Below are 22495 nucleotides of genomic sequence, written 5' to 3' on the forward strand. Positions count from 1 at the left end.
TTTATATTTTTAGGAAATGTAACATTTCTTTTCACTGCTATGCTGATGATACACAGGTTTATATTCCCGTCTGCAACTCTGCAATAAATCAACTGCACAACTGTCTTTCTGAACTAAGATCGTGTATGGCTAATAATTTCCTTGATCTGAATCAAAATAAAACGGAGGTGCTTATAGTGGGTCCATCAACTGACGGCCAAATTGGTCTTGGACTTCTCGGCTTTTTCTCTGTCTTTTGCAAACCTTAAGTCTGCAGTCTAGGTGTTATATTTGACAGTAACCTCTCTTTTGAGAAGCAAGTTAATTCTGTAGTCAAGAGTTGCTTTTTCCAGCTTTGTCTATTAGGTAAGATCAAGCCTTTTTTATCTTCTAGGGATCTTGAGAAAGCTACTGCTGCTTTTATCTTTTCTCGCCTTGATTACTGCAACTCGCTGTATTCTGGGATTAGCAAATCCCTGACACACGGGTTACAGTTGGTCCAGAATGCTGCCGCTCGCTTTCTGGTTGGGGCAAGAAAATATGACTGTTTCTCCAATTTTAGCTTCTTTACACTGGCTGCCTGTCAGTTCTCGAATTGATTTTAAAATCTTGTTGCTAGTTTTTAAATCTTTACATGGGCTTGCTCCTGCCTATTTATCCAAATTGTGTGTTTTTCACCAGCCATCCAGAGTGCTTAGATCTTCTGGTCAGTTGTCTCTTGTTGTCCTTCGTACCAAGTGTAAAACTAAGGGGGACAGGGCTTTTGCAGCTGCTGCTCCTCACCTGTGGAACTCTTTACCTTATTACATAAAGGAGTCGTCTACAATTGAACTGCTCAAAACAAGATTAAAGACTCATTTCTATTCACTTGCATTCCGTGACCTTCAGTAATACTGATGGTTTCCTCATTGTGATTATGTAGCATTACTTCTATTTATTATTTATTTTATTTATGTTAATTTATTTTATTTCTATTTATGTTATTCATGTTAATTGTATGTTTTTCTTTAATTCTATTATTGTAAAGCACTTTGGCCACAGCATTCCTATGTTGTTTTAAATGTGCTATATAAATAAAGTCGACATTGACATATTTAAGCCAACTGACTTGCAAAATTTTTTTTATGGGCAAAATTAGTGAAACTTCTTTAATGGCTACTGGTGTGCATTACAAATACTTTTTTAATTATGTTAATTAAGTTTCTTTTTTGTCTTTTTTTTTGGTCAAAATGTTCATTATACTAATTTTGACATTTATAATAAGACTGTTTACTTTAAAAAAACAAAACATTTTCAATTTGAGTGGTATAGTGGATGTTGCTTGTAACTTCTATGTAAATGCAGAATTTGTAATGTATAGACTGGCAGTTTTTGAACTCCTGTCTAATCACTGCTCATGCTAAGCGTACATTCTCCTTGTTTGTATAGTATTTCAGGTTTTGTGGGTACAAGCACTCCCACTTGCTGACTCAAAATTGGCCTAGTATCTATGAGTATGGGTGTGATGACTTTCCAACCTGTTTAGGGTTGGTTCCTACCTCGTGTCCAGTTATGTCCAGACTTCCTGGTACACCTAAATTTGCCACTGCAAATGAATGAATGGATGGAGTTTTTTTTTTATACATTTGTCTTATTTTGTCACATTCAGCCTCTGTATTTTGAGGAAACTTTTACTTCATTTTGGAATACTTGTCAGAAAGGAGGCAGTTTTCTAAATAGTCTTTTTTGTACCATGTACAGTACTTTCAAAAGCAGTGTTATTCTTGCCATAATTTGGAGAGGCTGATTCCAAAGTACACATTAATCACTGATTAAGAGATTGTTTGAAATGAAAAGCTAAACTGTTATGATCACTGAAAGTCACATTTTCTAAACTGTAGCGAGTGCAGATTTTGTAACTTGTGTTTTGCAAAATGTATCTATTAGGTATTGCTACTATGTTTGTTTGCTGAACTCTACCTGATTTAAGGTCAGTTCTTCAGCTGGAACTGTTTTTTCTACTGTAGATTTTAGATATATGGAGTGTTCTGTCCATTATCTGTGTTGAAATTAAGGAATCTGACATTTGCTTTTAAATAAGTGTATTCTATCTAAATAGTATGACTAGTTGAAATGAGTAAAAGTTTCTGCTTGTTGGAGATGTTGACGTCATTGCAGGCCATGCTTGTTGCACATTTATGCTCTTAGACATGGTGCTCATTTAAAAACAAACATAATCTAAATTATAGATTGATTAAAACTACAGTGCATTAAGTATAAATGGTTGCAGAGAAATCATTAGTCATTAACACACAAATACACAATCATATTGGGATGGTTTAATATGATTTATCTTCTAAATTTAAATACCCATTTTAAATTACAAAAGATATCTGATATTAGTTTCTTCTTCAAGATGATTCAGTCTTTCCATCTAGGCCATACATCTAAAGAAAGATTAAACCTTCTCTGGTTATATATAATGAATAATGTTTATCATGTAGTCTGTGAATTTTTAAATGTCAAAAAAATGAAGAATCAGTTAAATGTTTTTGGAAAAATGCTGTTAATAGAGTTCGGAGCACTGCAACACACACTCCTGTATGCATTTGTAAAGAATTTCTGTTTTCTGCTGCAGCATTTGTACAAAGAACACTCTGTGTAAGTTGTGTTTATAACTGAGCTGCTTCACACTGCAATTTAGGAGGCGTGCAGTTCAGGAAATTGCTGGCTTCTGCTGTGGTGCGCTTTCACTAAGGGAATGTTATTCATCACTAAAGTAATTGCCAGTTTTAATACCTTGTTAGTAATTACCTTATAAACAAAATAACACAGTATAAACCAGGGGCTGTGTGACCTGTTACCTAACTTGTTATTTTTAATTAGGGAAAATACCACTGTTGTGACACTCTGAAATATACATAATTTGTTGGTATTTGATATAGCTGTTTATTAAGATAAGGACAGCACAATGAAAAAATGAAGGTACTGTATGTAATATGACAATAGAAAAAGGGCTTGTCTGGACAAGTGTTATAATTTAAGCTTAATTTATTCTATTGAACTTAAAGTGCACATAATTAAACTGCCAGCAGCCTTGTATCAACAAATTTTCTTTGTTCTTTTATTTCAGGGCACATAACAAAATAGGGGAGTTAAATTCAGAGCAACTGAAGCCGTTTCATTCCTTGGAAACTCTGGATTTAAGTAATAACAACATTTCTAAGCTGAAAAGCTCGTCATTCCCTTCAATGAACCTAAAATATTTGTAAGCTGAATTTAGTTTTCATATAATCTTTTGTGAACATTATATGTAACATTTAAAGTAAAATTTAAAATGTCACTGTCTTCTTTTTAAGGTATATTAGTAATAACAGAATTTCATCAATGGAGGCTGGTTGCTTCGATAATCTTTCCAGTACTCTTCAGGTCCTGAAATTAAACAGAAATAAAATTTCCTCCATTCCCCACAAGATGTTTAAGTTGTCGCAATTACATCTTCAACACTTGTAAGTTTTCTTTTGTCTAATGAATTTAGATATTTGAGTTTGTTAAGGATGTAGCATGTAAACTTTAATTATGTGTCCTGTGATGTTCTGAGATATGGAGCAGTTTTTGCATTATTAAAATAGCAACATCACTTATGTATTATTATATGTGGATAACTATAGTGAGTGCTTACCATGTATTATTTTAATTACTGTTCAATAGATTTGAGACCTATGAATATAAATGTACTCTTAAACAGACAGACATACAGTAACACAGTGAATTTTGTAATATTTTTCAAATAAATTACCTTTATTTTTGTTTCTTAGGGATTTAAGTAGGAACAGAATTAGAAAAGTAGATGGACTTACTTTTCAAGGATTAGTTGCACTGACGTCCTTGAAAATTCAGAGAAATGGCATCAGTAAACTCATGGATGGAGCGTTCTGGGGGTTAAGCAATATGGAGGTCTTGTAAGTGCTAATTTTTCTTTTTTTTTTTTAAGCTTATCACTTATTCTGGTGACTGTTTCTCAAATGACCCATATAATATAATCTTTGTATTACTTATGTTCAGGCATTTAACTGATTTTCTTAATTATGTTTAATTTCAGTGTTTTTATGTGAGTTTCACAGTGTGAATATCTCAATGTTATTCTTAAAAAAAAAAAAATAACTTTCCAGAAGATTTTTTTATTTTGTATGTGATAATTACTAGCTAAGTGCAAAAGATTGAATTTTTAAAGACAGAATTGTATTGAGATATCTTAGTAATTTTGACAAATGTATGATACCTTCAGTTTGTTGATAGTTGAAGAATATTTGTACAGTTTAAAGAGAATCATTCCATAATTAGTGTTTTAATATATTTATAGTATGGTTAAATTTTGATTCTTTCCTTTAAAGGCCAGTATTCTTTAAAAATGCCCCATACTGCATACAGATTAGATTATTATAAATATTAAGTCTCATTAAAATGAAAGTTTGAAGAAAGAAGAATCTCATGAAATGTTTTCAAGAAGACAATTCTTTGACCTTTATGCGTGATGATGTTTAGCTTTGTCTTTTCTTATATTTGCAGACAACTTGACTATAATAATTTAACAGAAGTAAGTAAAGGATGGCTGTATGGCCTGGTGATGTTAGAGCAGCTGCACCTCAGCCAGAATGCCATCAGCAGGATCAGACATGATGCCTGGGAGTTTTGCCAGAAACTCAGTGAGCTGTGAGTTGCTTTTATTCTCTTCCAGCTAGAGTACAGAGTTCATGCCAAAACATGAGCCCCTTACCAGTGATCTGTGAGTTTTTCATAACAAAGTTTCCAAGGTGACAAACGGGTGACAACAACATTTTGTGTGAAGAGTGAGTTATTTTTCTGTTGTGAAAAATCAAATTTGACCTCTAAGAAATATCACAGAGTAGCCTAACTTAGGGAATGAGATTAAAAGGAAAATACAGTCCTAAGTACGTTCATGGAAATGTGCTTATTACATTCACAAAAAGATAAATAATACATTTTTAGAAATTGTGTTTGATATTAGTATTAGGGCTGCTTGATGTGTTGCAGTTTGTGTCTTTTCTATCATATAACACTGAGAGCATAATTTCTAGGGAGGCATTGTCATATTAAGGTTGATTAATGTCTCTTAATGTTCCCTGAATGAGTGAAGGTACAGTCCAGAATTAAAACTGCCCTATTCAGTTTAGGTCCAGATCCCCATAACTTGGTAATTAAGAAAAAAGGATTACAAAATAGGTGTATATAACAAATATTTACTGTGTAATAATAAGCATGGACAGCATAAAATTTATATTAAGTTCAATAATACTTTTTAGCAAGACTATGAGCAAGTATTGCCCAATTATACATGTTAACAGTAATATATCTTTTGAGTAATGGTAATATAATATCAAATGAATATGGAAGTGAGTAATCAAGTCAAAAATAATATTAGACTCGGCATTTAACTGTGGATCCTTCTGTTTGGTGCCTGTGTGTATTTCTTGTTTGTATGGGTTTTTTCAGTTTTCTCTCACAATACACTACAACATAATATTACCTCCGGGTGTATGTGCATCCATGATTGTGTCCTGTGATTAACTGGCCTCTGATATAACACAAGTTACTGCCTCGGGGCTATAGGTGTCAGGGAAATTTCTGGCTTTGCATATCGCCTTTGGAAAAATTGGGTGCAGAAAAGAGATGATTATTCTTTTCATGTATTGCTGACTCTAGTCTTTATTCTTCCATTTTCATTTATGGCATAAAATCTTCATTGTATACTTCTCATGTAGAATTATATGTACATATTTAGTTTTCCTTTGTCCTAGGATTACAACTAATTGATTACATGAAATTATCTAAAATACGGTGGAATAGACTTAAATTTCTAGGATGATATTTTTATTCAGTTTGATTCTACGTTTAATTGCTTCATTGCTCTTTTCACAGGGATCTCACCTCAAACCAATTAGCACGGTTAGATGAGTCCAGCTTTGTAGGCCTCAGTCTGCTTGGCAAACTTCACATTGGAAATAACAAAGTGAGCTTCATTGCTGATGGCGCCTTCCGGGGTCTCTCCAGTTTATATGCTCTGTAAGTGTAGTAATTATTTTAATATAAACTATTGGTGGAATTTTGCTAGCCCTTATTCTAGAGCATGTTTCTTTTTGTAGTTAAATGAGCAGGAGCTGTACTGGTGTACTGGCAGTCCGAAATTCCCCAATTATTTTAACTGCATAATTGGTTGACTGTGAGTTTCTAGGTTAATTTTCACGAGTTGCCCTCACCCATTGGCACATCAAACATGTGTTGCTGTTTTTCTGTCCTGCAGTAAAATTTCTATATACTCTGTGCAATGTTTATATAATCTGAAAGAATACAGTTTCTGATAATTTTAGATAACTTAATGATTCATATCATTGAATAATGTGTTTAGTGTGTTACTACTAAAATGTAAAATATGTGTAAATTAGCTCACTGATTTACATTGCATCTTTTATGAATCCTACTTTGAAAGTTTATACAATGGCTGTTAAGATATAACTGTACATCTTTAAAGTGTTTTTTTTTTTCTTCACATCACCTTATGAATTGTTTTAAAAGACAGATTTCTTTAAAGCTAAAGAAATGACTGAGTTGTCTAAAAGAACCATTTCAAACGTAACGAAACCTAGATCATTCAGCTTTAGCCAAGCATGAACATAAGGAAACTGATAGTTTAAAATAATTAAAGAAGGGAATCTGCATGCATGAATGGACTGAAATTCAATCCACAAGTTATTTAGAATTAAGTATTTGATCCTATAGGAGGTATAGTTTGTTTCTCAATGGTTTCTACATTGCTTTTGTTTTCTTTCATGTGACCTTTTTTCCTCAGACATAAATTTATATATATATATATATATATATATATATATATATATATATATATATATATATATATATATATATATATAAATTTAAGAGTCTATGCCCGCTGAAATGCAAATATGCCTTTAGAGTAACCTGAAAAGCAACTCATCTGTATATTAATGGCCGACAAGATTTGCAGGAAACTTTTTAAAATTAAGTAACTCTGGTCCATGGAAAGCAAGAGGAGCATGGTGCACTTTTATAATTTTGTGCTTCATAAGACTTTGTTTACCACCTATTCTTTTTAATGGCTAGAGTGGCGAGGTCACAACTGTTCATAGAGTTATGAGATTTTTGTTTTATATGTTCATCTTTTTAGGGACTTAAAAAACAATGAGATTTCCTGGACAATTGAAGATATGAATGGAGCTTTTTCAGCCCTTGACAAGTTAAGAATACTGTAAGTTAAAGATAAGTTTTATAATGAAGCAACTTTTAGACATTAAATCCACCAAGTCAAGAAGTCAGATTATAACTGTACGCAGAGGCAACTGACATCTTTGAGACAGCAAAGAAAATAATATAATATTGCTGTAGTTATACAGTATGTGCAATCAAAGGAAATGTAGTAAAATTACAATAGAATCAAAATGTTTATATCTAAGTTTGAAGTATCCTTGAGTTTTTTCATATTTTTGCTGGTGAATTTTGAGCTAACAATGCTTGGAATTATTTGTTTGTTTGCTTTGATGAAAATAACACAAGTATGAAGATTATATCTTTATTATTTAGACCTTTATTGTATATTATTTTACTAAATATCTGGTATAGAATTCAATGCTGTATTAAGCTTTCCATATGTGTGCAATTTTCTGCATCAAGTTTTAATTAGAATGCTTGTATTTTTGCCTATTTTCTTCACCTAACTGAATGTTAGACCAATGTTCACTCTTGTATCTTTTCAAATTAAATTTTGGAAATACTCAGTTTATTCAGAAATAGTTATGCATTATATTGTGGAAGAATATGATCCGCTGTGGCAACCCATACCGGGAGCAGCCGAAAGAAAAAGAAATGCATTATGTACAATTATGTACAATGCTTAAGTGCTGTAAGTTTACCTGTAATAGTGAACGTAGTAATGAGGCAGCACTGCAGTTACTTGTTACTCCTAATTTTTGCAAAGTTTGCAAATAAAGTAAAACACATTTACAGCTTAAGGTTTAAAATGTTCATGTTAATGTATTTTATGGATTTCTAATATTCAATGAAAAAATCTTTCATAACAATAAAAATAGGCTTTACAAAATGTTTGTCTTAATTATAAATCTTCTACATTTTAGGAATCTTCAGGGAAACCGTATCAGATCCATTACTAAAAAGGCATTCTCTGGATTGGATGCACTTGAGCACCTGTGAGTATCCTAGTATGATTCTTAGTTAGTTCTCAAGATTTAAAGCAGTTAAGTCAGTATTTGGGAAATGTATGACTACTTTAAACCAAACCAGCTGTTTGAGATCAGATAGTCTCCCCTCATACTGTTCCATAAATTAGCTCAGACAAGAAACCAGGCAGTCTGTTGTAGTCAGACTTTCCATCTGGTGGAATTTGTATCGATCACTGTATGTGTGGGTGTAGGCTGGAAGAGTGCTTTTTAGCGTCATAGACACATGATTTTAATTAGTCTTTCACAGGCATCTTGGAATTTTCATTTTTATTTTTTAAGAGCTGAAGCTAAGAGCTACATAACAAACGGGCATTAAAACTTAAATGTAATTGGCCCTTATTAGGTGTTTCCAATTATTTTGTTTGAATACTTTTTTGATATCCAGACCAGGGAGCGTCACTTAATAACTGTTTAATCTTTCTTTTTCCTTTTCATTTACAGAGATCTTGGCAACAATGCAATAATGTCTATTCAAGAAAACGCATTTTCACAAATGAAAAAACTGTTAGAGCTGTAAGTGTGGAATTCTTAGCACTTCCAGTATTTATGTTCTGCTTTTGTTCTTTTTCTTGTTACTGTTTGCTATATGTAGTGAATTGTGAGGCTAATTTCTTTTGTTAGGCACTTGAACACATCAAGTCTCTTATGTGACTGCCAGCTGAAATGGCTCCCTCAATGGGTGGTGGATAACCAGTTTCAGACCTTCATTAATGCCAGCTGTGCCCATCCCCAATTGTTGAAAGGGAAAAGCATATTTACTGTGAACCAAGATGACTTTGTTTGTGGTGAGCTAAAACCTTTGTACAGTGTTTTCAACAATTCTAAAGTATAAAGAGTAATTAGTTTGACAAATGGAAAACTTAAAGCTGTAGCTAAAATAGTTAGGTTACTGTTGAATATATTTATAATTTCACTGAAAGTTCAGTTAGCACTTGTTCAGTATTTGACTAGCCACTTAATTACATTCCTCTCTTCTTAGTTTTTCTGGGTAACAGGCCACCCTACTTGATCTTATAGTCAGAGCAGTAGTTTTTTTTTTTTTTTTTTCTTTTCGTTTCTTTTCTTTCTTAGTTATTTTTTTCAAAATCTTCCAAGCACCACTCCTCACTAGTTTAAAAAAATAAACACTAAACTACTCAGTGGTGTCATATAGCACAGTAGGACTTGGCAACATACTGATTTGAAAAGCAGAGTGAAAGGGAAAAATAAATGTCAAATATATTTTACTTTAACATTTAGGTACAGTAAATATATGTGAGTTTTTTTTTTTTTTTTTTTCTCGCACTCGCTCTAATAAAAGAACCCACTACCAATAAGTAAAATAAGTTGTCATGGACAAGTTCCAGTTTTTGTATTGACCATTGCAAATTATTGCCTCATTCCAAGTCATGTTCTACAAACTGCCTTTTGGTTTTTTTTTTTCTTGTAGATGATTTTCCTAAACCTCAGATTACAGTGCAGCCTGAAACTCAGTCGGCTATTAAAGGTTCAAATGTGAGTTTTATATGTTCTGCTGCAAGCAGCAGTGATTCACCAATGACCTTTGCTTGGAAAAAGGATAACGAGGCTTTAAATGAAGCTGAAATTGAAAACTATGCCCACCTCCGAACTCAAGGAGGGGATGTTATGGAATACACTACAATACTGAGGTTGCGTGTTGTTGACTTTAGTAATGAAGGCAAATACCAGTGTGTGATATCTAATCACTTTGGATCTTCGTACTCTACTAAAGCAAAACTGACTGTAAACAGTAAGTTGACTATTAAGGCTATTGTTTATTTATTAACTGATACATCAAGTGGTTATGTTTATGATGTATTATATTGAAGTACAGTTCATTAATGTTTAATTTTTGCTGGTTTCATGTCTCATTCAGAAATCAAGAAAACAATGCATAAACTAAGAGAAAGAGTTTACCTGCAGCATTTTTAAGACACTGATAATTTACCATGAATTGTATTTTTTTGTACTGCAGTGCTGCCATCCTTTACAAAAATACCAATGGATCTTACAATCCGAGCAGGAGCAATGGCTCGTTTAGAGTGTGCAGCTTTTGGACATCCAACACCACAGATTGCTTGGCAGAAAGACGGTGGCACTGATTTCCCAGCTGCCCGTGAAAGACGCATGCACGTTATGCCAGAAGATGATGTGTTCTTTATTGTAGATGTAAAAATTGAAGATATAGGTGTCTACAGTTGTACTGCTCAGAACAGTGCTGGAACAATATCTGCAAATGCTACTTTAACTGTTTTGGGTAAGATAGCTGTTACTTTTTGAAGTATATTACAGCTGGGTGAAAAATGGAGGTAGTAATCAAAATATGTTATATTTAGGAAGAGTTTCATTTTCTGTTTTTGTAGTTGTGTATTGTGATATTTATCTGTATTGTATAGTACTAATTGCATTTTTTGCTTCAATATTTACCTTAGAAACTCCTTCTTTTATGCGTCCATTGATGGATAAAACTGTTGCCAAAGGTGAAACTGCAGTTCTTCAGTGTATTGCTGGTGGCAGTCCGCCACCAAAACTGAACTGGACAAAAGATGACAACCCTTTGTTTGTCACAGAAAGACATTTTTTTGCTGCAGGAAATCAACTGCTTATTATTGTGGACACTGATGTAGAGGATGCTGGGAAGTATACTTGTGAAATGTCCAATACACTGGGAACAGAAAGGGGAAATATTCGCCTCAATGTAATGCCTGGTCCAAATTGTGATGCCACTCAGAGTGTTGGGCAAACACTAGAAGAGGATGGATGGACAACGGTGGGGATTGTCATAATTGCAGTTGTTTGCTGTGTTGTTGGAACATCATTAGTATGGGTGGTTATCATATATCACACGAGACGGAGGAATGAAGATTGTAGTGTGACAAACACAGGTGAGCAACATTTTGTGTAACAGAATGTAATGTTACAACATTGTATTTTTGAAATTTTGTATCATGAAATTATATAATGGCACTCTAGTTACTTTATAAACATTTTGGTGTGCTGTTAAAGGTTTTTTTGTGGTTTTCTAGGTTTGTAACACTCCTGTGTGACTATCCCCAGTTTTTACTAGGACATTTACATAATTTTATTTATTTTGCTGTTAGATGAAACAAACCTGCCTGCAGATATTCCAAGTTACCTGTCTTCACAAGGGACACTGGCAGAACGGCAAGATGGCTATGGGGCTTCTGAAAATGGTAGTCATCACCAGTTTATGGCCTCTTCAATTAGTGGTTATTACCTGCAGCAGAGAGACCCTAATGGTAATTACTAATATGCCAAAATAATTCTATGAATGTAATTGAAATCTTAGTAAGAAATGTGGAAACATGAGATTTTTATAAAGTACTTTTTTTACCTTATGAAATGATTTTTCAATTTGGGTTCAATGACGAAGAGACATTTTTATGGAGAAGGTTTTGGTAAAAAAAAAAAACCTTTAGCTCAATTTTATGAGCCTCTTTGCTTTTGTGTGCAATGTGTGGCTATAATGTTTTGAAAAAACTTATTATTATAAACTGAAACACTCCAACACAGGCATATTATAAATACCACCAGGAAGGAAACTGTCGATTACAATCTGTTAGATTTTTTTACAAGACAACTTGGGTAACAAACAAAAGGAAAGCATCCTTGGTTGAACTTTGAAAAAAGCATTTGATTCCCTTCTTCGCGTAAGATTAATTCTGATGCTAAAAGCCATTGGCATGGGAGATAACTTTTGAAATTGGATTTCTAAGCCATTTAATATACTAGACTCTTAAAATGCACTTGTTATATCACCTCTGGAGCACTGTCTACAGATTATACTAGAAAAAGACAAGTTTAGTTTCACAGGCTTCACAAAGAAGAGCATCCATGTGCACCCTTGGATTAAAAGTCCTCTCCTTCTGAGACAGGCAAAGGCATTTAAACATAATATATATCGAATAGTGAAGACCACATGGGCAGCCAGGTTAGGTTTTCAAAATTCTCAAAGTTTTTCAGCTAAATGGTAAACAATTCTGAAGGACACAAGTTAAAATTATGAGCTAGTACATTACAGAGACAAGTCGGTATCAACACTTCACATACAGGGTTGTGGGGATTAAAAAGCACCGAGTTACATACCTGAAGCATATACTTTGAAAGGTTTTGAAAAGAGTCTAGATGGGATAGTGGAGTAACCTAGCTGTTAGAAAACCAAGAAAGACTGCTGAACTAAATGGTCATATTTTTTTAAATGTCTTATTTAATGTGTTTATTTTTCCTTTTACAGGAATTTGTCCTTTAGAAACGGGGAGTGAAGCAGAAATAGATGCTGTACTGGATCCTCTGCTTTGTCACTATCAAGGTAAAATATGGACTTTTTGCAAAACAGAAAATAAACAGAGATGAGTAACTTTCTGCAGTTTTTGCTTGTGTTAAATTGATGTTTTATTTTGATGTTAAAGTATACTACTGGTCTTGGTACTGTCTGATATCTCCCTATAGCATGTTGTTTGTTTCTGGCGAAACAAAAAAAGAAGCAGAGAGAAATTTTAGAAATTGCTGACATATATATATGATCCATTTTGAGATTTTAATGGAGCGGATATTTTATATTTCCCTCAAGGTTGCACACCTGACCAAAGAGCTATTTGCATTGATCCTTATGAAGTAGGCTTTAAAAACTCCAAGAGGAGGGATTATTATCTTTGTAAAAACACTCTAGAAGACACTGGTGAGCTTCCATCTAACAGTATAATGATGCAGTTGCCAAGTGGAAGTCACCATAACTTTACTCATAATCAAAATGATGTAATGTGTGACAATGATGTTCCAGAGTCAAGTCATGTTCAAGAGAGAATACCACCCTGCAGTTTCATGGGTAAGTAAAGCATCACCCTGTCTTCTCTGTTGATGTATTTCTGTCTTCATGAGTTTGTAAGTTAATTTGTTTTCTGTCATGGAGGTTTTGTAGAAAATAAAAGATCTACTTGAGATAACTAAAAAAAAATCTAGCTACACATTTCATATAAAATTGTATGAATTAGGTTTTAAAGATAAAGTATTAACTGCATTACTTAATAATGAATTGCATGTGTTTAGTGTCAAATATGGGTGAAATGGATGGAGAAGAGTGTCAGGAGTGATTTGTGACAGACAGATATCGGCAAGAGTGAAAGGGAAGGTCTACAGGACTGTAGTGAGCCCAGTTATTTTATATGGGTTGGATATTGTGGCAGTGATCAGAAAATAGGAGACAGAGCTGGAGGTGGCAGAGTTAAAGATGCTAAGATTTGCATTGGGTGTGACAAGGATGGATAGGATTAGAAATGAGTACATTAGAGGGTCAGCTCAAGTTGGACGGTTGGGAGACAAAGTCAGAGAGGCGAGATTGCGTTGGTTTGGACATGTGCAGAGGAGAGATGGTGGGTATATTTGGAGAAGGATGCTAAGGATAGAGCTGTCAGGGAAGAGGAAAAGAGGAAGGCCTAAGTGAAGGTTTATGGATGTGGTGAGAGAGGACATGCAGGTGATGGCTGTAACAGAGAAAGATGCAAAGGACAGAAAGAAATGGAGGAAGATGATCCACTGTGGCAACCCCTAACAGGAGCAGCCGAAAGAAGAAGAAGTGTCAAATATGCAGTTAAAGTGCACAGAGTGTTTTTTTTACCTCAGTATTGCAATTAAATGTTCTGAAATCTGGTCACTTTACACTTGAGGCAAACCCGATCTAATATTAAGTATGGCAGAATTAATGAATTGTGAAAAGGCCTTTCAGGTGGCTTGGAGGATTTATAGTTTATAGATGAAGATGTGTAATGGAACATACAAGTATTAAGGCTTGGCATGCTGGGTATATGAAAAGAAATGTGCAAGAAATCTGACTTAAAGGAAAAGACATCAATGGGAAGAGCATAAAGTACTTTTTTTTTTTTTTTTCTCGTCAGTTAAGCTGTGCCAGTGAAATTGTATCTGCTAGTTTTAGGTTACTAATAAATGACTGGTGAGCATGGTCTTGGTGTATGTCCCAGAGGTTACAAAATGCAGCACAGAGAAAGATTACTTTTGAAATAGGTTCATTTGAACAGTTTTTGGGGTGCTATAGGGGAGAAGTTATCAGTTGGTGGTTGTGTGAAAGAACATTTCAAAAGTAGGAAACCGATGATCAACACATACATTTAACAAAGATATACTGTATATTGTATGGTGAATACATAGGTGCAAAGAAGTTCAAGTTAGCAGGTCATCTGTTGAGTGTCTTTGCATTTCATTATTGTAAGGAAAAAAGTAAAATTAAGGGCTTTTTCTATTAGTAGCAGTTTTTGGCTACTACTTAAGTAAGCGTCTAAAAAGAAAACCCCCAGCCACCACAGCCCTCCAGGATGTGAGTTTGACATCCCGGTTTTAAATTTGGGAATAAAATATCAAATCATTTCATCTATACAGGACTTCTTAATTACTACATAGCGATTTAGAAACAGCAGCTCATACTAGTAGTAGGCTGCCCTATTTATAGAGGTTTAAGAGAGCAAAGAGGTTTAAGTTGTCCACTAACATGAAATATATTATAAAGGTATCCTGTTATTGGTCTACACTATTGTGACTGACATAGAAAAACTAGACTTATGCAGAGATATGTCATGTTTTCCTCATACTCTGTTACTGAAGGTTTGTCAATAAAACATGAAACAGTGCCACACACACTCAAGTTTAGAATTATAAATCATTTCTTCAGCACATCCCAAATAATTCTGTCAAGCTCTAAATGAAAATCAGATTCTTCATATGATGTATGTGTATCTATTTGTTGTATGCTTATTTTATTTTTATTTGGATCTGTTTGTGATCATTTGTACAGCCCTCATAGTTGTGTCCATTTCGCTTTGCTTTCATCATCATAAATTCCCTGAAAAATGCTGAGAGTGGTGGTAAAGGTTTTACTGAACTTTTCTTAAACTACAGTAAATGTTTATCTGCTGCTTGGAACTCATCCTTCAAGTGATCTCACTTTATATGCTAGTAGTGTTCTGCTGATGTGCTGCTTGCACTGTGTCCTGCAGACATTACCCGTCTTCTTTTAAGTGTTATCCTTCAAGTTTTTGATGAAAGGTACATTAACAGATATTTGGTAAACAATTATACTAGACGTGTGCTCTATCATCCAGCACCTATTTACATTAAAATGGTCTTCTTTGTAGCATGGTATTCAAAGTTTAGTTCATACAAAAGAAAAATTTAGTTTTTCTCAAAAGTAGCTAGAGTTCTGCCCATTCTGTGTAAGGTTTTTAATGTTGTGCATTTTTTCTGCAAAGTAAAATCTAGTAATTGTGATTGTTTTCTCTCTAGGAACGTTTGGAAAGTCAATATGGAGGCCACAACAAGAGTTTTCTCTGAATTGTAGTCAAACAACTCCTTACAACCCCGTTACTTTACATGAAAATCCTTATTCTACAATGGACAGTGGCTCAGAGCCAGAAGATGATAAAATATTGAACTGTGTTGTTCGGAGTGCAGACATTTATGAGCAGCCTTTTGACAATATCAGGACTCCTAGCTTTCAGTCTTACAGAAGCAGCACATAGCCACACAAGCACAATATTCCAGCATGGTGGATCTAAAGAAAAAATGCCTACCTCAGTTTTGAACTGTGTTCAAGATTTGAACTGATAATGCACAATCGTTCAATGGGAATGTAGAGCAAGTCGAGGACTGAAAGAACAATAACAGCATGTGCTGTTTACTTTGCAAATGAAATACAGTATAATAAATAGGTTTAACATATTGTTAATGTTATACTTTTTTTAATTAAGTATATGTTTTGTAAATTAATTATGTAAATAGGTATTTTACTTATTTTTGTAATGTGGAATGTCTTAATTGCTATGTTTCATGAAAATGTTTTACAGTTTATCACTAGGCTTTTTTTTTTCCAACAAATTTGGGCATCTTTTGCACATAAATATGTACACATATGCTGCTATAAATTTACTGAATGAAACTTTACATATTTGTACGGTAAATGCAACAACTTTAACAAAAGTAAAAAAAAACACTTTGGGATTGACAAAGAAGAGGAAGTTCATTAAAATATTTTGCATATGTTTAGTTAGCTGTTTCAAGATATTTTAAGTCATATTGAATAAATGTCATCAGCACTAGTGTACAAAATTTACAATTTTAATAAAAAACATCTTCAGAATTATTGTTAGATTGCAAATATTTGTGTTCAACATCTACCTTTAATATGTCAGAGTACAACAGTTAAAATAGTTTGTATTCCTTTGCAGATTTTGTATAAACTGTAAATATGCCAAAAGTTATACTTTTTATTTTATATATTTAAGTAAAAAAATTGCTGAAAAAGAATGTACAATATGTTATTTACATTTTACTTCAAAAATCACAAAAGTCTTTCCGCCCCTTTGAAAAATAAATAGGATACGTGTATCATCCAAATTTTAATATTTTTCACAAAATGTATACTTTAAAACAGTTCTTGCTCATGTGAAGGAAAGGTGTTACATTTGGAAAAGGAAAAAATCTATAATGGCGTAACATCTGCCTCAGTGTTTTTAGTTTAAAAAAAATGAGGTTCATGATTAGGAAATATCAAACCTTTCCTGTGAGCTGTGTGATTAAAGAACTTTCTTTATTATCCCCTGCCTTCATCGCTTTATATATAACTTGTTGGGGCTTGGAAAAAATACAGTTTGAAATTGTATAATTACATGTAACTACATTTAGAGTCCTTTAATTTATTCTGGTGCAGACCTAGAAACTGTCTTGTTTCCTTGATACTTCTGGAGGGGGCAGAAATCAGTCTGATTGTTTCAATCTCCTTTGCAGTCATGTATGGATCCTCGAACAGTCCTGTTGGCTGTAGGGGCAAGGGGAAGTCCTTATGAAAATTAAACCAGCTGAGCTTTAGAAGCTGAACTTGGTTGTAGTGATAAGAATTTGTGCCCACTGAAGGGTCAGGTTTTTGCATATTACAGAAGCAAGAGCGACAGATGTGTTATTTATTTTTTGAGTTAAGATACTCAGCACAGATAATGTTGTTGACTATAATGTTTATTTTTAGGAATTTTACAAAGCTTTATATACGCATGCAAATCAATACAAAAAGACATTTCACAAAATAAAGATCTACATTAATTATATATCCTATATAAATTATAAACTGGCCTTCCCCCGTGGCTCCGCCTACATAGTAGTGAAACGGGACAGTGAGGAGGGCCCTGCCTGGTTTTCCCCTCCCCTTGGCCTGCAGCTTCTGTCTTGGATTAGTGTGAATATATCGCTCCTGCAAGCGAACTATGATTTTTAGCATGATGAGAGAAGTTGCAAAATCAACCGGAATGTTCAAGCAAATTATAGAAAAAACCCAATCTAAATCTGTTAAGTAGTTCTTTCATCCGCTAGCTAAGCGGAGGTGAGGTATGGCACGTGAGTGAGGAGGGACCCATCCCCCTTCTCTCAGCCTGCTGCGTGTTTCTCAGATTCACGCAAATAATTTGAAACTGCAAGCGAACTGTGATACTTCGCGCAATGAAAGAAGTCAAAGTCAACCGGAATGTTCAAGCAAATTATAGAAAAAAACGGATCTAAATCTGTTAAGTAGTTCTCTCATGAAAAGCAAACAGACAGATAGATGTTGGATTTTATATATTTATTTGGAAGAGAAGGTCTGTGATACGATTTGCATATTTGCAGCTGGAGATCCACAAAGGGAGAAAATGAATCGCATATCATAAAGTAGTTTTATTCCTGAGCTTTCAACCCCTACCAGGGGTCTTCATCCGAGGATAATGCTTAGACTTACAAGAATCAAAGGCAATATATAGCAATAACTTAAGTGGGGGGAGGGTGGGTTTTTGGGTGTAAAGTCTTGTTTATTATGAATAAGTTCTTCTTAAGTTTGCATATGCTGGATTTATGTCCAAGTGTTTCTTGATGGCATTCTCATTTGATATCCAGGATTCAGCCAGCTCTCTGGCACTTTTATTATTGGCTTTAAATTTTACTTGTACATCGTCCCAATTAAATATATGTCCTGTTGATTTAGTATGCATATAGATCTATGATAGTGAGTCCTTTCTTCTGACGCCGTTGCGGTGTTCTTGTATACGTGTTGCGATTCTTTTTGAAGTTTATCCAATGTATACCGCTGGGCAAGAACTGCATGGAATGCTGTACACTGAGTTTCGTGTTTCTGCTGTCGATTTCTTGTTTTTAGCATTAAAGAGGACCAAGCGCAGATTGTTCATGAGTTTGTGTGCTATTCTGACACCTGACTTGGCCAAGATGCGTGCAGCACCTTCAGACATATTGTGGTGATAAGGGAGTGAGTGTCGGGTGGGGGTTCTGATTCAAGTCAATTGTTTACTGAGTTTTTTGGCGTCTTCTGTGTAGGCTTTGATTAATGAATGTTTTTGAGTATTCGTTTTAAGGGAAAAGGTTGAAGAGATAATGTCTCTCTTTCATTTTTGTTTCCTTCATACTACAATGGGTGTGGACTCTTCTGAATAGAGTTTTAACACAGCTCCATTTATGAAATACCGGGTGGTTGCTGGCGAAGTGTAATATCTTGTCTGAGTAGCATTCTTTACGGTAAAGACTGGTGGTGAGGGTGGTGTCATTATTTCTTTCGATGTAGATGTCCAGGAAGCTGATGTGTTGGTTAATTTCTTTCTCCATTGTGAACTGGATTGCAGGGAATATTGAGTTGATGTGGTTGTAGAATTCATTCAGCTGATCATTTTTTATCATGACGAATGTGTCATCTACATAGCCTATCCAAATTTTGGGTGTGCACCAAGAGAGCCACGTTTTCAAATCGCTGCATTACCAATTCTGGTAGAAGTCCTGATAATAGCGATCCCATTGGCATGCCGCCTTTCTGAGTGTACAGTAGTATTTGCCGTTGAAAAGAAACTGAGTTTTTTTGGCACAGTGATATTGGGTGCATTATTTTTTTAATCGACAGTTTAGTTCTTATAGTGGGGTCACTTTCCAGTTTTATTAATAGTGTTTCTGTGGCCAGATGAATCGTATCATGGTGTATAGCGACACAACGTCAAAAGAGACCATAATTCCATCCTCGGCGACGGATACATCTTTTAAGCGCTGTAATGCCAGTATACGCATACTAAATCAACAGGACATACATTTAATTGGGATGATGTACAAGTAAAATTTAAAGCAAATACTAAAAGTGTTAGAGAGGGCTGGCTAAATCCTGGCTATCAAATGAGAACGCCATCAACAGAGACTTGGACATAAATCCAACATATGCAAACTTAAGAAGAACTTATTCATAATAAACAAGACTTTACACCCAATAACACACATCGACCTAGCCACCCTTCCCCACCCCCATCCCCCGTAAGTTATTGCTATATATTGCCTTTGATTCTTTTAAGTCTAAGCATTATCCTCTGATGGTAGGGGTTGAAAGCTCAGGAATAAAAACTACTTTATGATACGTGATTCACGTGATATATATATATATATATATATATATATATATATATATATATATATATATATATATATATATATATATATATGTATGTATATATATATGTATGTATATAATGTTACATAGTTTACTGTCATATAATGCAAAGAGTACATGACACGTGTTTTGCCCTTATTTGGGCTCATTAGGTGTACACACTCCACTGCACCCCTCGTGGGGATCGAACCTCGGACGTCCAGGCTGTCAAATAAATGAAACCTCTTTACGCTGAGCCACAGCATGTGGTTTGTTCCTTCCATACCTTCACAAGATAATACTTTAAACCACTACTGCTCCTGCTACTACTGGCAGAACTCACCACACGCATCATCCCAAAAAAAACGATATCATGAGAGTCGTTTAGGGAACTGCAAGCATTTAATCCCATGTTTTTCTAATCAATGTGCCCAAGCAGTTCTACTCAAATATATTCAGAAATTACCAAAGTACTGATCATTGACAAATTCCCTACAGGTTTAATGCCAGAAAGATCTGGTAGCAATTTAGGATTGTTCAACATTGAAAATAAATGCAAACTGTTGTCTCGGCCATCTAATAAATTAACAGAAATACCTTTTTGACAGGACTAATGTAAAATTAGGGAACTCTCACAAACACATCATGATTAATGACTAAACTGTCTACAGATATCGACTATAGCACATTTTAATGGAGAACAGTCCAGCCTGGATAAGAGTTTCTTTGTGTTTTCTTTCTTACAGTATTTTTTTTTCCTTCTCGCCCCTAAATTCTTCATATTATTCTGCAACTATTACATGTCAAGTAAACATTTATTATTTTTGTGCAAATCAATCAATGGTTTGAATGTTTTTCTTTGTCAATAATACAGTCAATCACTTGAACATTTTAATATTTGTCTTGATAAGCTTTGATTTCCTTCCATCTTAAAGAAGAAAAATGGAGTTTGTAAACAAAACGATGGATGGGCAGAAGAAAAATACATGAGTCAAATTATAATAAATCATATAGAGACTAAATATATATAATAATACTGAGGTAAATATCATAATATGAAAACTCCACTAAACAGAAGCAAATAGATTTCTCACTCTAAATTTGCAACATTAACACAGTAAGCCTTCAGCTCATGAATGAATGCACGTACTTGGATACTCTGGATTGTTTAGCATATGATGAAATATATAGAAAAATAATTTTACGATCATTTGACATTTTGCATAACTGTATAGTTTTTGTATCAGACTCACATTTCCAGAACATTTTTCTAGTTGGCGAGGCAGTAGCTTACATGTCACGAAGGACTGCAACCAAATAAGGGTCCTTCATAAGCAGCAATGCACATTTCTAATTTTGTTCATGCATGCATTAACACATATATATTGAGGCGCCCCTTCGCTATTTGTTCAGGGGGAGCAGCCATGGACTGTGCAGTACCTCCCCCTGGACACTAGATGGCCTCCCCCCTGGGTTGGAGCGGTGCCTTGGTTTCCCACAGGGCTCCATGAGAATTGGAGTTGGGTGCAGCCCTGTTGGTACCCACAGGTACTGCCAGGGGGTGCTGCAGCTGGGACTCCTGAGCCCGTATGGGCTCTACATTCGCCATACCTGGAACTGCAGCCGGAACTCTGCAATCTATAGCAGGTGGACTATAAAAGGGAGGAGGACGACGAAGCTTGACGGAGGAGTGTTGGTGTTTTGTTTGCTGTACTTGGGACTGTGTTGTGCCTGTGGCAGTCACGGGGAAGACATGCCCCACAGGTGAAGAAAAATAAAAAGTTTATTTATTTTACGTGTGCCTGTCAGTCTGTGTTAGGTTGGCGCCCATATAGCACCTTTAAACTATATATATATATATATATATATATATATATATATATATATATATATATATATATATATATATATATATACTGTATATATATATATATCCATCCATTATCCAACCCGCTATATCCTAACTACATGGTCACAGGGGGTCTGCTGGAGCCAGTCCCAGCCAGCACAGGGCACAAAGCAGGAAACAAACTCTGGGAAGGGTGTCAGCCCACCGCAGGGCACAGTATATATATATAGTATATACAGTATATATATATAATCCCTCATCGCTCTAAGTATCATAGTTTGCTTATGGTACTGATTTATTTGCGTGAATCTGAAAGAGAGGCTGTGCGCCAAGGGGAAGGGGGGGGGGCCCTCCTCAATTACACGCCAGCCTGTTGGAGCATACCTTGCCTCCACTTAGCTAGCTATACCTGTTTATCATCTACAGATTGTTAAGGAGTAACATTTGAAGTTTTTGAGAGAGACATCAGAGCTATGTGTGTTTTAGAGGGTACCTGCTGATTACCAGAGATATCACAGCCACGTGCTTTTCTCCCCACACGGGGGATGCTCTACCGTCAGATCTGAACACAATCAAATACAGTGCCAACTTTTGATGTTGGAGGGGACCTACTTTCCACTTAGCCAGAATTACATTTTTTTTACTTAATTTTTAAAGTTTGTCCTGTTTCACTAATACATGTGCGGAGCCGTGGGGAGACAGTTAGTCTGCTATCTAATAAAACATTATGGTCTCTCTGTGCAATCGATCTGAGTAATCTGATTCGTAAGTTTGGCAAGTGTGAAATGCACGAGGAGGAGTAAAAGCATATCAAACCAGCGTATCACGCAAAGAAAGTTGCCTTCAAAGATAGAAAGTATAAAACCAAGATATGTGCCTTGAAAATAATGACAGTGACTGAGAAGCAGGCTTTATGAAAACAGGCTCAAGAAAGAG

The 22495-nt window shown here is 34.8% G+C and overlaps 1 protein-coding gene across 1 annotated transcript in view; it reads left to right on the forward strand.

Annotated features, from left to right (window-relative positions):
- lrig3 (leucine-rich repeats and immunoglobulin-like domains 3) overlaps nucleotides 1-16569 on the forward strand; it is a 37301-nt gene extending 20732 nt beyond the window's left edge. The window contains exons 4-19 of the mRNA XM_039760863.1: nucleotides 3092-3226; nucleotides 3318-3467; nucleotides 3777-3920; nucleotides 4528-4671; nucleotides 5899-6042; nucleotides 7181-7261; nucleotides 8145-8216; nucleotides 8691-8762; nucleotides 8871-9034; nucleotides 9679-9999; nucleotides 10225-10506; nucleotides 10682-11134; nucleotides 11351-11509; nucleotides 12505-12579; nucleotides 12841-13095; nucleotides 15561-16569. Coding sequence (XP_039616797.1) covers nucleotides 3092-3226; nucleotides 3318-3467; nucleotides 3777-3920; nucleotides 4528-4671; nucleotides 5899-6042; nucleotides 7181-7261; nucleotides 8145-8216; nucleotides 8691-8762; nucleotides 8871-9034; nucleotides 9679-9999; nucleotides 10225-10506; nucleotides 10682-11134; nucleotides 11351-11509; nucleotides 12505-12579; nucleotides 12841-13095; nucleotides 15561-15796 — 2887 coding nt within the window. The 3' untranslated portion in view covers nucleotides 15797-16569. The remainder of the gene's footprint in view (nucleotides 1-3091; nucleotides 3227-3317; nucleotides 3468-3776; nucleotides 3921-4527; nucleotides 4672-5898; nucleotides 6043-7180; nucleotides 7262-8144; nucleotides 8217-8690; nucleotides 8763-8870; nucleotides 9035-9678; nucleotides 10000-10224; nucleotides 10507-10681; nucleotides 11135-11350; nucleotides 11510-12504; nucleotides 12580-12840; nucleotides 13096-15560) is intronic.
- The last annotated feature ends 5926 nt before the right edge of the window (nucleotides 16570-22495 follow it).

This window comes from Polypterus senegalus, chromosome 8 (genome assembly GCF_016835505.1).
Source record: "Polypterus senegalus isolate Bchr_013 chromosome 8, ASM1683550v1, whole genome shotgun sequence".
NCBI lineage: Eukaryota > Metazoa > Chordata > Cladistia > Polypteriformes > Polypteridae > Polypterus > Polypterus senegalus.